We start from the raw sequence: 15,690 nt of genomic DNA, 5'->3' as shown, positions 1-15,690 counted from the left end.
TGGTCTATAATTTCCAATTTCTGATTTATCTCCTTTCTTGTCCAGCAAAATTATGATTGCATTATTCCACTCATTAGGTGTCACTCCTTTCCTAATGTATTTTGTGAAGAGTCTTGCCAGTTTCTGTGTCATGTCTCTTCCTCCCAATTTTAACAACTCTACAGTAACTTCATCTTCACCCAAGCTTTCTGATTCTTCATTTTCTTGAATGCATGTTCTACTTCATCAGGAAGAATATCAGGTATGTTGTATGTGTTGCTAATTTGTGATCCACCTTCCCCACACTGCTGCCATTATTCCCTTGCTCCTTGTATAATTCTTTATAGGGTCTTCTGCTATTTGAATTATGCCTTCTCTGCTACTTATAAGTATGCCATCGCTATTCTTTAGTTTCAGTATCATTTGTCTTTCTGTATTACTGCTCATGGCTGCTGATTTAAGTCCTTTGTTTTCCCTTAATGCTTGTTCTATTTTTTTTGTGTTAAATCTTCTTATGTACTCTCTCAGTCTCTTTCTAATGGCTTTGTATAACTCTGTATACTCAATTTTGTCCTTGTCAGTGTTTATCTTGCTCTTCATTTGTCATCTTCGATTCATCATAACAAGTGTTTCTTGACTAATTTTTTCTTCTTTGGATTTCTTTTTACCTATAGGTTTCTCAGGCTTTATCACTTTCAGAAAATTGTATTCCTCTTCGATGTCTTGGTCCTGAAAGGTCTGCAGAAGTTCAAACTTGTTCTTAAGTTCCAGTACATACTGCTTTTTCTCTTCTTCTGTTATCTCAAAGACCTTCGTATTATTTATTCGAGTCAGATTTCCTTTCTTTTCTTACATCTATATCGTGTTGTTTAGGAGCATTAGCAACTAAGGCCATATTGTTCCGGGAATATGCGGTGGTCATTCCCTAACCTTTCTGCATCCTCCATATTTGGTGGCTCACCGGCTCGAACCCCGGTCTAATCAAGAAGCATGTGCTACGCACTGCTGCTCCTTCCCACCTGGCTACGGAGGCACCTCTATATCGTGTGCATCTTACCATATTGTGATCACTGCCAACATTTACCTTGTTCAGGATGGTAACATCATTCACAATATATCTTCTGTTAGTGAGGATGAAGTCTATTTCATTAGTTGTTAATCAATTTGGGCTCTTCCATTTCCACCTTCTGTTCACTCTTTTCTTGAAAAAGTGTTCATTACTAACATTCCTTGAGATTCTGCAAATTACACAAGTCTTTCACCAATTCCAAAATTTCCTATAGTTTCCGTTTCTTTCCAACCTTAGCATTGAAGTCCCCCCCACTAATAATGGTGTAGAGAGTTTTCTGTTCATATAGAAGTCTCTCAATTTCAGTGTACATTTGTTCGATCTCCTCATCATCATGGTTAAATGTTTGTGTATAAATCATTATAACCTTTAGTTTGTACATCTTAGAAATCCTGAGAAGCAGTCTTGACACCCTTGGTGATGTACTTTTGATTTCCAAAATGTTGTTTTTATATCTTTATGGACCAGAAAGCCAACTCCACCTTTGCTCTTTTTGCTGTTTCCGTTGGGGTACAGCAGACTGCCACTTGATAAACTTATAAGTGATTCATTTCTTCTTCTTCTTGCTGCCAAACCGACGACCTTCCAATTCACATTTTCTAATTCCTTTACCAGCTCTATTATCCTACCTTCAACGATAAGCGATTTTACATTATAACAGGCCAAGTTCCGTTTCTGTGCATCGCAGCCTGGCTGTACTCAGAGATTCTTAGCACCCTCTGCTTCCACTTTGATCCTCTCACTGCTGTAAGAGGGGGAGTGAAAGCTGCTGGGCACTGAGGGCTATTTGTTTTGTTGTGTCATCAGGTGCTGGAAGGTTTGGTCTTTTCCTCATGCTAACCAGGCATCTTGAAGAGAACCACTCTACATGTTCAAATAATTACACTCAAACACCAGCAAAGCGATTAAAAATTAAAAACTCTACATGTTCATTGCCACCAAAGTGACATAACAGAGCTTACCATCAAGGTGTGTATGAGTGGATTTTAGGGAGGCAGGCCAATCGGACTTTTCCTAAAGCTTCTAAAATAGGAAGATATTGGATCCACTGGTGTTTTAGACTGAGTGTCTGATAATACACAGAATGATGCCTGTTCCCCTCTAAGCCCTGTATGGTTAAGGTGAATTAAAAAATATGTGTTAAAAACTTATTAAAATGAAATTCCATAGAGGAATTTCTCAAATGTTCATTACAGAGAATTGTTTTGTGTTTAAAATCATACTGCAGAATAGTGAACTTTCAAAAAAAAACATCAATTAGTTTGTGAATGATAAGAGGAAGGAGTGTGATAAGTCATAGTTCCCATGGTGCAACTTGGACACGTGTGTTGGGAGTTTTACATTGTTTAAGTTCAATATTAATGAAAAGGTTGTAGGCAGTTCAGAGTTAAGGACTGAAAACTGTGTACTATGTTTGAACCATTCTATTGCTAATGCTTCATAGGTAGTTAATTTAAAACTAGAAGAAAATTTAGCAGTTAATACTATGGCAGAGTCAATTTGAGGTTGGCGAGTCATTAATTGGACATGTTGGCTGAGTTCAGTTCAATGGTATTGTGTGTGTAAACTGGGTTGGTGATATTATTTATTATATATAAATATAACATGATATAAAATTGTATAAATATTATAAAATATTATTACAACACTCAGATTAACCATAACAAAATTCTATATATATATATATATATATATATCTATATATATATACAATGCTCAACAAAATTAACAGAATGTGTAGGAAAAAATGGTCTAACTCGTGCAGTTACACCACGAAAGTTCTCATATGTTTCTTTCAAATGCAGAGAAAGAGCCATTGGAATTGACCCATATTTATTTCCATTTTGGAGCAACACACCTTTGAGACTGTTCTTTTATGAGTCAATAAAAAAGGACCACTGTGTAGGATTGTATGTTGTACACTAATTCCTAAATAGTTTATTAAGTCATTTATATTGCACCTTCACGATGGTGGGACTGTTAGTAATCCTGGGTATAACTTCCATGCACAAGTACATGGTGGGTGACCACCCAGGTGTGAACCAACGTAAGCAGGGGTCGAGGTGTGGCGCCCACACCATATGGAGGAACGCCACCCCTCTATGTTACCAGGCAGTACTAGGTGGTAAATGACTCTCATCAACCGGTGAAATACCACCACTTTGCTTATTGGAGGCTTGAAGTGGTAGAACCCATGTTTAGTCTCTACAGCTAAGTTCCGGTCAATCCTTCCCTATCTCTTCCATCATGCAGTATGATTGATGACTTTTGAGGTTATGATGAACGTCGTGGCGAGATCCAATATTCCTTACATTTCGAGGGTACAGCTCTAAAACGGTGTTCGCAGACCGGCCGCTAGTTAGTACACTGGACTGAACCTATTGGTAACTCTCTAGGAGACTTCCAGATCAGCTAGTGTATAATATTGCTACTTCTACTCTGCCAGATAGTGACTGTAGTGTAGTGTGTATGCAGGGAGCATTGTCGAGGCCACGTTATGTCAAGGATCTGGGTATATTCTTACCACATGTACGCCATATCCAAAAATTTCATTACTTCATACAGCATGTCCCACCCACTTTTTCTTACTATTGAATACACCATGAATTGTCAAACTAATAGAGCAAGCTTATCTGCGAAAATATCTAAACCTCCCAAACACTTCCTAATTCATTTCACAAATATACGTGGTCTCAATTCTAATCTCAAAGATGTCCATTTCCACTTGCAGTCTGCCAAAACCCATTTACTTTTTCTGACAGAATCTCAGTTATCGGTTGATTCAACAACTGCTCATCTCAGATGTCCAAATTATTCGCTGTATGATTCCTTTCGCCTCATAGGTGGTACTTGTGCATATGTCCGTTCTGATATTCCCTGTCCTGCCAGAGACTTGGCAATTTGGAATCTCCTCTCTTTGATCTTCTCTGGCTTAAAATCTCTCTACCTCATTGCATCAAATTCATCTGTTGTCTCTACCGTTCTCCCAACTCCACTAATCACTTTGGGCTCTTTGACTTCCTCTCTTTGCAACTTGACTTTCTCCAGTCCAACTTTCCTAACAGTGAGGTAATTTTCCTTGGTGATTTTAATGTTCACAACTCCAGCTGGCTTCAGTTTTCTAGTCACACCGAACCAGCAGATTGAGATGCTGAGGCTTTTGCAATTACTAATGACCTAGCACAGATTGTTCATTTACCTACAAGAATACTGGACAATGCTAATCATACAGCCAATATGCTTGATCTTTTTCTCACAAACAACGTACACGGTCGAAGTGAGAGGTCCTTTGTGCACTTCAGATCACAACTTGGTGATTGTCTCTTCTCCAATGGAACCTTTATCTCATGGCTATTCCCAACCTCGTGTTGTTTGGCATTACAAGAATGCAAAATGGGATGCCCTGCAAGATTTCTTTTCCTTGGTCGGATTACTGTTTCAAAACTTCTGATGTCAACATTTGCTCAGATCGTGTCAGTGAAATTATTCTTGTAGGAATGGAATCCTTTATCCCACACATCCACTTTAAAATCTCGTCCTTTATCTAAACCTTGGTTTTCCAATAAATGTGCTAAGGCTGTTCAAGAGAAGAATGTTGCATATCGTAATTGGCTTGTTTCTAATTCTTCAGTTTCATTTTCTGCCTACACTAAAGCTCGCAACAATTGTAAAGCAGTTATTAATCACTCCAAACTAGAGTTTGAACAGGCTAAGTGTAGAAAACTTGCTTCTTGCCCTAATGGTAGCCGAGCATTCTGGTCTCTTGCCAAAGTTATTGGCCGCAACTTTTGTCCATCTCTGCTCCCACCTCTGTCCAAACCAGATGGCTCTGTTGTCACTTCAGCCAAGGATAAAGCTGACCTGCTAGCATCCCATTTTTCTTCCAGCTCATGTATTAATGATCTTGGTAAAACACCTCCCACCATTCCCAACACGCTCCATTCAATGCCTCCTGTGGTCTTCCGTCAAAAGGATGTCAGAAGGATTTTGACGAATCTTGATGCTAAGAAAGCTCCAGGTCCCGATGGTATTTCTCCACTTGTTCTCAAAACCTGTGCTCCTGAACTTACTCCTATTCTTTGCCGCCTTTTCTCACTTTCTTATTCCAAAAGTGTTTTTCCTTCTGCTTGGAAATTTGCTCATATCCAGCCAGTTTCTAAAAAGGGTAACAAATCCCTACCATCCAATTATCGTCCCATTACAATTACTTCTACTCTTTCTAAAGTAATGGAGAAATCAATTAACTGCCAACTCTTAACCTACCTAGAAAACTTCCGTCTGATCAACGATTGCCAGTATGGATTCCGCCAGTGTCGATCCACTGGTGATATTCTGGCTCAGGTCACTGTTGAACAAAAGCCGAGAATTAGGGTTGAATTTGAAAGTGTCTGCAATTCTGCCCAGACACGATAGGAGGGAGTATATGATGAGAGCCTTGTCGATCAATTTGGCCCTGGAAAGATTGTGCAAGGCTCAAGGGGTAGAATTTTTTTCAGCCTGGACTGTACTTGTTAACAGGAGAGATTGCTTCTACAGGGATGGGATACACTTAAATAGAAAGGGTGCAAGAATATTTGCTGATGCTATCGAGGCAGAGTTAGGTGGGTCGGAAAACTGCTAGCTTGGGGGGAGACAAAGACCAATAGATTGACAGTAGCCACTGGCAGAGGTGAAAGAGATTCTTGCACTGCTTCTATTAGAATGAGCAGAAGCCTGGAAAACAAGATGCATGGTATTTCAGAGACTGCTGGGAGCCATTGCGGTACAAGTAAACACATGGGTTGTGTTAGGGTAGCTAAGAATAGAAACAGGTGCAGGTATACTTGCGTGTACACCAATGCTAGGAGTTTAGTAAATAAATTTGATGAATTTGAGGTACTGCTCAAAACATCGAAGGCAGATATTGTTGGGATATCAGAGACGTGGTGTCACACAGATATAAGGGATGCAGAACTGCAATTTGGGGAGTACAACGTCTACAGAAAGGATAGACAGGATAGGAAGGGGGAGGGGTTATGCTATTAGTTAAGAAACACATAAAAACCAAGGAAGTGAAGCCAGTCGACATCGCTGGACAGTGCAGTGTGGAGTCAGTTTGGTGTGACATAAACATTGGGAGATCAAAATTGAGAGTAGGAGTGTGCTATAGGCCTAATGACTCTGGTGAGTATAATAAGGAACTGTACAGGGAAATAGAGTGGGCCAGTAAATCAGAGTGTCTTATAATGGGAGATTTTAATTTCCCAGATATTGACTGGAATTTGGGGGCTGGTTACTCACACACTAGCAGGGCTTTTGTGGATTTATTGGATGATTGTTTTCTACATCAGCATGTTCGGGAGGCAACTAGAGGGAGTAATACTCTTGATTTGATTATCAGCAGTGATTCTTCATGCATTAAGAATCTGCAGATAAATGAACCACTAGGTGGCAGTGATCACAGTGTGCTGAAGTGGGATTTACTCAAAGAGGTAACTACCATTAGGGGTAAAGGGAAGGGTTATTGCTTCCGTAAAGGCGACTACGATGGACTGAGACAGTATTTAAATTCTACACAGTGGGACCAACTGATGATGTTACCAACAGCAAATTCAAAATGGGAAGCATTCAAAGAACTTATCTTGGAAGCTACTAGGCTTTACATACCAACTAAGAAATATTGTTCAAGGTTTAGGCCAAAATGGATGTCAGATGAACTAATGAGGCATATGGCAGAGAAGAAAAATGCATGGGATACATACAAATTAACACATGACACAGAAGCCTATGATAGATACAAGTTGATATGCAACCAAGTTACAAAGGAGGTTAGGCAGGCGAAGGCAGATTACGAGAAATCCTTGGCAAGGGATGCAAAGAAAAACAGCAAAGAGTTCTTTACTTATGTAAACTCTAGAAGGAAGGGGATGAATCAGATTGGTCCACTTGATATTGATGGGTCAAGTGTTGATGATCCTGCTCAGGTAGCTAACAAACTAAATGAATATTTTGCATTGACATTCACACATGAGGAGTTATTCAGCAAGGGGAATGTCAGAGGTGTATTCAACTCTAGCAGTAAGCTACAGAATCTTGAAATAACTAAGAGTAAAGTGGAGGAGAAACTGTTGAAGATAAACACAAGAAAGGCACCCGGGGTGGATGGGATCTATCCAGTTATATTAAAGGAGGCAGGAAAGGAAGTAAGCAAATCCTTAGCAATAATTATGAGAGCTTCCTTGGACTCAGGGGAGGTACCCATAGACTGGAAATGTGCAAATGTGACCCCAATTCACAAAGGAGGATCAAAGGCTGACACAAGTAATTATAGACCTGTGAGCTTAACTTCTGTTCCAGGAAAATTAATGGAGGCACTGGTTAAAGAAGCACTGCAGGATCATTTAGACAAGACTTCAGTTATAGCTCAGACACAGCATGGTTTTGTTAAGGGGAAGTCTTGCCTGACCAACTTGATTGGATACTATGATGCAGTCACAAAAGAACTGGATGCAGGGAATAACTTTGATATTATATACTTGGATCTTAGAAAGGCTTTTGATACTGTTGCACATGGAAGACTGCTACACAAATTGGAGCAGTGTGACATTGGAGGCAAATTGCTGCTATGGATAAAGGGGTGGTTGAGGGGGAGAAGACAGAGAGTGGTAATCAATGGACACTGCTCATCGTGGACTGATGTTATTAGTGGAGTCCCTCAGGGCTCAGTGTTGGGTCCATTATTGTTTTCTGTATTTATAAATGATATTGATGATGGTATATCGGGCTTAATGTCCAAGTTTGCAGACGATACAAAGGTTGGCAGGGTTGTCAAGGACACTACTGACACTATGCTGCTGCAACAGGATCTGGAAAGGTTGAGCAGATGGGCTGAGAGGTGGCAAATGAAGTTTAACATTGACAAATGTAAAGTACTACACATGGGAAACAGCAACCCCAGAGCAACGTATCAACTCTGTGGTACTACACTGACAGTGGTAGAGAATGAAAGGGACTTGGGGGTGGTTGTGCAGGCAGATATGAAGTTCTCTGAGCAGTGCAGACGGGCTGCAAGAGTAGCTCATGGAGTATTGTCAATGATATACAGGAATTTTTCCAGCAGGGATAAGGAGGTGATTATTCCATTGTATAAGGCGATGGTCAGGCCACACCTAGAGTACTGTATACAGGTCTGGAGGCCTCATTTCAAGAAGGATGTAGAGCTGCTGGAACGAGTACAGAGAAGGGCAACAAGATTAGTGAATGGAACAAAGGGGTGCTCTTACGAAGAAAGGCTTAAGTTTTGCAAATTACAGTGTCTGGAGACTAGGCACCAGCGAGGTGATCTGATAAAGGTGTATAAAGCCTTGAATGGTTTAAGCATGCTCAATGCTGATGGGATTCTTCCTCTAGCTCAGAAAAATCACCTGAGAGGGCATAAATTCAAATTGAGGAAAGACAGATGAAGGATAGACGTGCGGAAATTTGCCTTTAGCCAGCGGGTGGTTGGTTGGTGGAACAGACTTCCATCCCTTGTGGTGGAGGTTGATAGCCTAAATAAGTTTAAGGCTCAGCTGGACAGGTATTTTGAACGAACAGAGGGGTGAAGTGGAAGTGGGTTTTTTTTTTTTTTTTTTTGGCTGATGCTGCATAAGCTTGCTTTCTTGCACAAAATGCCTCTACTAATGCTAATGTTATGTTACCCATTTATGGACTAATTCAATGGAAAGGTTCGGTGAAACACAAGTAGTTGCTCTTGACATCTCAAAGGCTTTCGATCATGTTTGGCATAAAGGTCTTCTAAACAAGCTTCCATCTTATGGTTTGCCAACTGTTTTTAGTAATTGGTTATCCAGTTTTCTCTCTGATCGCTCACTGAGGGTGATGGTAGATGGCTCTCTGTCTTCTAACTTCTCCACTAATGCCGGTGTCCCCCAAGGTTCAGTTCTTTCCCCCACTCTTTTCCTCTTGTATATTAATGACCTTCTTCCATTGACTGGAAATCCTATCCACAGTTTTGCCGATGACAGCAGATTGCATTCTACTTTCCATTTTGAGAAACCTTGCCCTGCTCGATCAGCTTCAACTTCTCGAAAATCTGCTACCAATTCCTTAAATGCCGATCTTCATGTAATTCTCCAGTGGGGCAAAGACAACTTAGTTGATTTCAACCCTTCTAAAACTCAGTCTTGTCTTATATCTCGCAAAAAGGATTCTTCTGCTAGTATGCTTATCTTTAGTGATATTCCGATTTCTAGGCAAAATGATATATCTCTTTTGGGGATTACCCTGACTTCTAATCTCTATTGGCACAAGCACATTACAAATATTGCTTCCTCTGCATCTAAAAAACTTGGTTTTCTCTTTCGGTCTCGGCGTTACTTTTCTTCCAAACAGCTGCTCACTCTGTATAAATCACAAATCCGCCCTGCCATGGAATATTGTTCCCCCTTCACTCGCTTTCTCATAGACGTACTGTTTCTGCTGCATGCCTCTTCTGCAGATACTTCCATGGGCACTGTTCTTCTGAATTGGCTTCTATAATTTCCACTCTCTCTTTCAAAACAGTCCGAACACATGCCGCCACCAGCCAACATCCATTTACTGTCCAACTTCAAACTCACAGAACCAACTTTTCATCTTCCTCATTTATTCATTCAACTGCCGTTCTCTGGAACAACCTTCCTTCATACGTATTTCCTGAAAATTACAATCTACAGAAGTTCAAGTCCAATGTCAACAAATATCTTCTTTCGTCTTCTCAACCTCCAACCCAAGCACGGTACTAAGTACTATAGGTTCTAATACCTCTCGTGTTTGGGGTTCACATAAAAAAATATATATATATATATTACCGCAAAAAACCATAAAATTGTCCTCAGAAAAGTAGGGGACTAGTTCCCATTCTCTGTGTCTGTACCATGAGGAAAGTGTCCCATGTGCTAGAAGATTTTTTGACTTAAGTATAGAACAAAAGAGTTCTGCAGATTCCTTTGGTAGATTTAAATCTCTTACCAGATCATTAAGTTCATGCTGAAAAAAAACAGTCAAAGGTTAGACTCAATGTCTCCAAGCATTTAGACTTCAGTTTCATCTTCAGAAGCTTCACTTTCAGCATCCTTTGCTGCTATGTTCTCCAATATAAGTGGATGGTGAGGAATTGGCAGGTTATCTCCATGTGGGACTGGTCTAATGGTAGATGGAATATTAGGATACACAATGCCCTTCTTATTCTTTTCATTGTATACCTCTACATTAACTAATAAACAAAAATAACAGTCATCACAGTGAACTGTAGGCTCCCGCCAAATCATGAGAATTGCAAATGGCATACCCTTATTTTTACCATTTTCTAATATCAAAGCTTCAACAGAGGTTAAGCAACCTTTATGTGGAGCCCATGTTTTATCTTGGTCACCAAGTTTCACTCCAAAATAAGCACAATACACATTTTTCACAAATTCTGTAATATCTTGCTTGCTTGAGGACTCAAAAATAAACTGAGCTCACAATGCTGTATGGAGCACTCAAGGTCAAGAAATAATGACTGAAGACAGTGTTGCCAATATGTAGATTTAGTTCACAAATTCCCAGCATTTACTACTAAATTAATTCATTCAATAATACAACTCATGAAAGTTTTTTTCACAAATCACTGATTTGTGAAAAAAACTGTACGTGTTAGGAAAAAAATGAATATTTCTGAAATCAGCATAAAAAACTGAGTTAAAAAACTGAGTTACAAACATCAAAAATCATGCAGAGTGGTGTAATTAATTAACAGTTAAATAATTAGTTATTCAGCTACTGTCGCAACTATATCTTACCTGATAATCCTGAACAAGAATAAAAATGTTATCAACTCCAACTGCTAAAACCAAAAATGGTATAACCTCTACAATGATGAGTGTGGCTGAAACTCCACCATAGCTGAAAATTCCAAGGGAAGACACTACTGATGCAAGGACAATCAATACTCCAGTCAGTCCAAGTGTAAATTTGGAATCAATCTAAAATAAAATGGATAAAAAGGTATAATGAACTGAGTTTTGAAAGAAATTCTATTTAAAAAAATTGATTTGTACAAGTTCTAAAACACAGTGTGATTACGAAAAGGAGTAAATGCAGAATATCAAAATTTTAAAAATTGCATTTTTTGTGGATTTTTGGATATTCCTTTAATTCAATTACATCAAATGAAGACCATACATTATGACTAGTGGTGTAACAAAAATTCCAAAAGAACAGTTTTCAAAGGGCATAATTTTTTTTATTTGCACTGGGTGCCATCAACCCTAGTTATGCCACTAATTATGACCCTTCCCTGTTGGATCTTCTTCAGAGAACATGGAGGGATTATTAAAAATAGGTATAAACAGGTATTAAAAATATGTAATATATATAAACAAATAGATTTGTGTTTACATCTGTATTACCAGGGGCAAAGGAGTTTACAACTATACTGTTTTATTGCAGCCAATATACCAGTATAACAGTTAACAATGGGACATGAACATTTAGTGGAGGTGAAGGGGTCAATTTCAACATGCATAACATGGTCAAACTTGGCAATGAGTGACAAGAAAAGATGAGAAACTGGTTTAATGTCCAGTTGGCAGTTTTAATGGATGCTCTTCATATTGCCAGCTGTGCTGACCTGGATTATGATTTTATCACTGTTAATTTGTCCATGGTTGGGAATTATCATGTGCCAAGTGAGCAGCTGCACTGAAATCTGACCAGTTCCAGGTTGGAACTGGTCTGATTTCCTCACTGGACTAGAATAATAAATGTCATTTGATGTGATTTTTTTTATGGAAACCACAAGCACAAGAGGTATTAGAACCTATATAGTACCATGAATGGGATGGAGGTTGAGAAGGTGAAAGAAGATATTTGTTGACATTAGATTTGAACTTCTGTAGATTTTTATTTTCAAGAAATACATATTAGTAAAATAATAAGAGGAGTTTACCTCAATATAGTGCATAGAACACTTCCGTATGATACCCTCCAGAAATTAAAACAGAAAAAACCGACAACTTACCGGTACATTAGAGTAAAATATAAATAATTAAATAATCAATTTAACATTATTTATATTTTACTCTAATGTACCGGTAAGTTGTCGATTTTTTCGTTTTTTCCGTTTTAATTTCTGGAGGGTATCATACGGAAGTGTTCTACGCACTATATTGAGGTAAACTCCTCTTATTATTTTACTAATATTATTATCAACGTAGAACATATTGAGTAGTACAGCTCTGATTCATACTATCTAAGAAATCAATTTAACAATTAATAATTAATCAATCAATTTAATTATTTATATTTTACTCTAAGAAATACATATGAAGGAAGGTTGTTCTGGAAAATGGAAATTGAATGAATAAATAAAGAAGAAAAGTTGGTTCTGTGAGTTTGAAGTTAGACAGTAAAAGGATGTTGACTGGTTGTGGCATGTGTTTGGACTGCTTTGAGAGAGAGAGAGAGAGAGAGAGAGAGACATTATAGAAGTCAATTCAGAAGAACAGTGCCCATGGAAGTATCTACAGAAAAGGCATGCAGCAGAAACAATGTCTATGAGACAGAGAGAGGAGAAACCCTGTTAGAGATGAGTCATTAATTAACCTAACTGCCCTCTTTTGAATGGAATCTAGGAGCCCCAGATGTGAGCCTCAGGGTGGATTTTTTATTTGTATATAGTGAACAACTGTTTGCAAGAAAAGTAAGAGCGATTGAGAAAGAGAAACCCCAGTTTTTTTTTATATTGAGGGAGCAATATTTGTAATGTGCTTATGCCAAGAGAGAGAGAGAGATTAGAAGTCAGGTTAATCCCCAATAGAGATATATGATTTTTGGCTAGAAATCAGAGTGCCATCAAAGATAAGCATAGGAACAGAAGAATCCTTTTTGCAAGATATAAGACAGGACTGAGTTTTAGAAAGATTGAAATCAACTAAGTTATCTTTTCTCCACTGGAGATTAGCATTTAAGGAATTGGTAGCAGATTTTCGAGAAGTTGAAGCTGTTTGAGCAGGGCATGGTTTCTCAAAATGGAAGATGGAATGCAATGTGTTATCATCAGCAAAACTGGATAGGATTTCCAGTCAATAGAAGAAGGTCGTTAATATACAAGAAGAAAAGAGTGGGAGAAAGAACTGAACCTAGGGGAACACCAGCATTAGTAAAGAAGTTAGAAGACAGAAAACCGTTATCACCAGTAGTGAGCGGTCAGAGAGAAAACTGTATACCCAATTACAAAAAACCAATGGGAAACCATAAGATGAAAGTTAGAGACCTTTATGCCAAACACGATCAAAAGTTTTTGAAATGTCAAGAGCAACTAACTGAGTTTCACCAAACTTTTCTATTGAATTTTTCCACAGATGGGTAACATAAGCTAGAACATCACAAGTGGATCGACCAGACAGAATCCATACTGGTGATTGCTGATCAGACGGAAGGTTTCCAGATATTTTAAGAGTTGGCGGTTAATTGATTTCTCCATTACTTTAGAAAGTAGAAGTAATTGAATGGGACAATAATTAGATGGGAGGGATTTGTCGCCCTTTTAGGAATTGGATATGAGCAAATTTCCAAGCAGAAGGAAAAACACCTTGGGAATAAGAAAATGAAAACAGGCAATACAAAATAGGAGTAAGTTCAGGAGCACAGGTTTTGAGAACAAGTGGAGAAATACAATCAGGACCTGGAGCTTTCTTAGCATCAAGATTTGTCAAAATCCTGACATCCTTTTGACGGAAGACCACAGGAGGTATTGAATAGAGCGTACTGTACTCGGAATGGTGGGAGGTGGTTTACCAAGTCCATTAATACATGAGTTGGAAGAAAAATAGGATGCTACTAGGTCAGCTTTATCCTTGGCTGATGTGGCAATAGAACTACCTGGTTTTGACAGAGGTGGGAACAGAGATGGGCAAAAGTTGTGACCAATAGCTTTGGCAAGAGACTGCACAATGCTCAGCTACCATTTGGACAAGAAACAAGTTTTCTGCTTTTAGCCTGTTTTAAATCTAGTTTGAACTGATTAATAACTGCTTTACAATTGTTGTACGCTTTGGTGTAGGTAGGCAGAAAATGAAACAGATGATTTGGAAACAAGCCAATTACGATATGCAACATTTGGAATGGACATATGCACAAGCATCACCTTTGAAGCAAAAGGAATCATACAGCAAATAATCCGGACAACTGAAATGAGCAGTGGTTGAATCAACCGATAATAATCAAGCCACAGAGGAGGTTAGGCAAGCGAAGGCAGATTATGAGAAATCTTTGGCAAAATATGCAAAGAAAAACAGTAAAAACTTTGTTAATTATATAAACTCTAGAAGGAAAGGGATTAATCAGATTAGTCCACTTCATATTGATGGTTCGACTGTTGATGATTCTGCTCAGATAGCTGACAAACAATGAATATTTTGCATCTACATTCATACACAATGAGTTATTAAGGAAAGAAAATGTCGGAAGTTTATCTAACTGTAATAGGGTGCTTAATAATTTTGTATTAATTGAGAGAAAAGTGGAGGATAAATTGTTGAAGTTAAATATAAGAAAGGCCCCTGGGGTGGATACGATCTATCCAGTTATATTAAAGAAGGTGGAAAATGAAGTAAGCAAACACTTAGCCATAATTATGAGAGCATCCTTGGACTCATGGGAAGTTCCCACGGACTGGAGATGTGCAAAAGTATCCCCAGTTGACAAAGGGTGACACAAGTAATTACAGACCAGTTAATTTAACTTCTGTTCGGGGTAAAATAATGGAGTCACTGTTTAAAGATGCATTGCAGAATCATCTAGCCAAGACTGCAGCAATTATTCAGATACAGCATGGGTTTGTTAAGGAAAATTCTTGTCTGACAAATCTTGTCTGGGAAAATATTTGAGTCACTGGTTAAAGAAGCAATGTGGGAGTATCTAGACAAGACTGCAGTTATAGTTCAGACCAGCATGTGTTTGTTATGGGGAAATCTTACCTGACAAATCTGACTGGATATAATGATGTGGTCACAAAGGAACTGGATGCAAAAAATAATTTTGATATCATATACTTGGATTTCATGAAAGCTTTTGACACTATTGCACATGATAAACTGTTGTGTAAATTGAAGCAGTATGGCATTAAAGGCAAGTTGCTGCCAAAGAAAAAGGGCTGGCTGAATGGGAAAAGACAGAGAGTGGTAACCAATGGACACTGCTCTTCGTGAACTAATGTTACTAGGAGTCCACAGGGTTTGATTCTGGAACCATTGTTGTTTTCTCTATTTATCAATGATAATGATGAATGTATATCAGGCATAATGTCCATGTTTGCAGACAATACAAAGGTTGGCATGGTTGTTAATAACAGGAATGACAGTATGCTGCTGCAACAGGATCTAGAGAGGTTGGACAGATGTGTTAAGAGGTGGCAACTGAAGTTTAACATTGACAAATGCAAGGTACTGCATATGGGTAGAAGTAATCCCAGAGTAACGTACCAACTGTGCAGCTACACTCAGCTTAGTAGAGAATGAAAAATACCTGGGGGTAATTGTGCAGTCAGATATAAAGTTTTCAGAGTAGTGCATATAGGCTGCAGAGCTGCTCCTGGTGGTCCTGTCAATGATAGACAGGAACTTTGCTAGCAGGGATAA

General features: G+C 38.6%; 1 protein-coding gene across 2 annotated transcripts in view; it reads right to left on the bottom strand.

The window, feature by feature from the left end:
- Window positions 1-15,690, bottom strand: part of LOC150083608 (NPC intracellular cholesterol transporter 1-like) — a 339,105-nt gene that overhangs the window by 160,724 nt on the left and 162,691 nt on the right. For both annotated transcript variants that reach the window (XM_090378086.1, XM_090378087.1), the window contains exon 11: window positions 10,852-11,034. In XM_090378086.1, coding sequence (XP_090234212.1) covers window positions 10,852-11,034 — 183 coding nt within the window. The remainder of the gene's footprint in view (window positions 1-10,851; window positions 11,035-15,690) is intronic.

The sequence above is a fragment of the Mastigoproctus giganteus genome, chromosome 7 (assembly GCF_048544385.1).
Source record: "Mastigoproctus giganteus isolate SK-2022 chromosome 7, ASM4854438v1, whole genome shotgun sequence".
In the NCBI taxonomy this organism is placed as follows: Eukaryota; Metazoa; Arthropoda; class Arachnida; order Uropygi; family Thelyphonidae; genus Mastigoproctus; species Mastigoproctus giganteus.
Note: the sequence above shows the minus strand (reverse complement) of the source record. Positions and strands in the feature narration are given on the sequence as shown.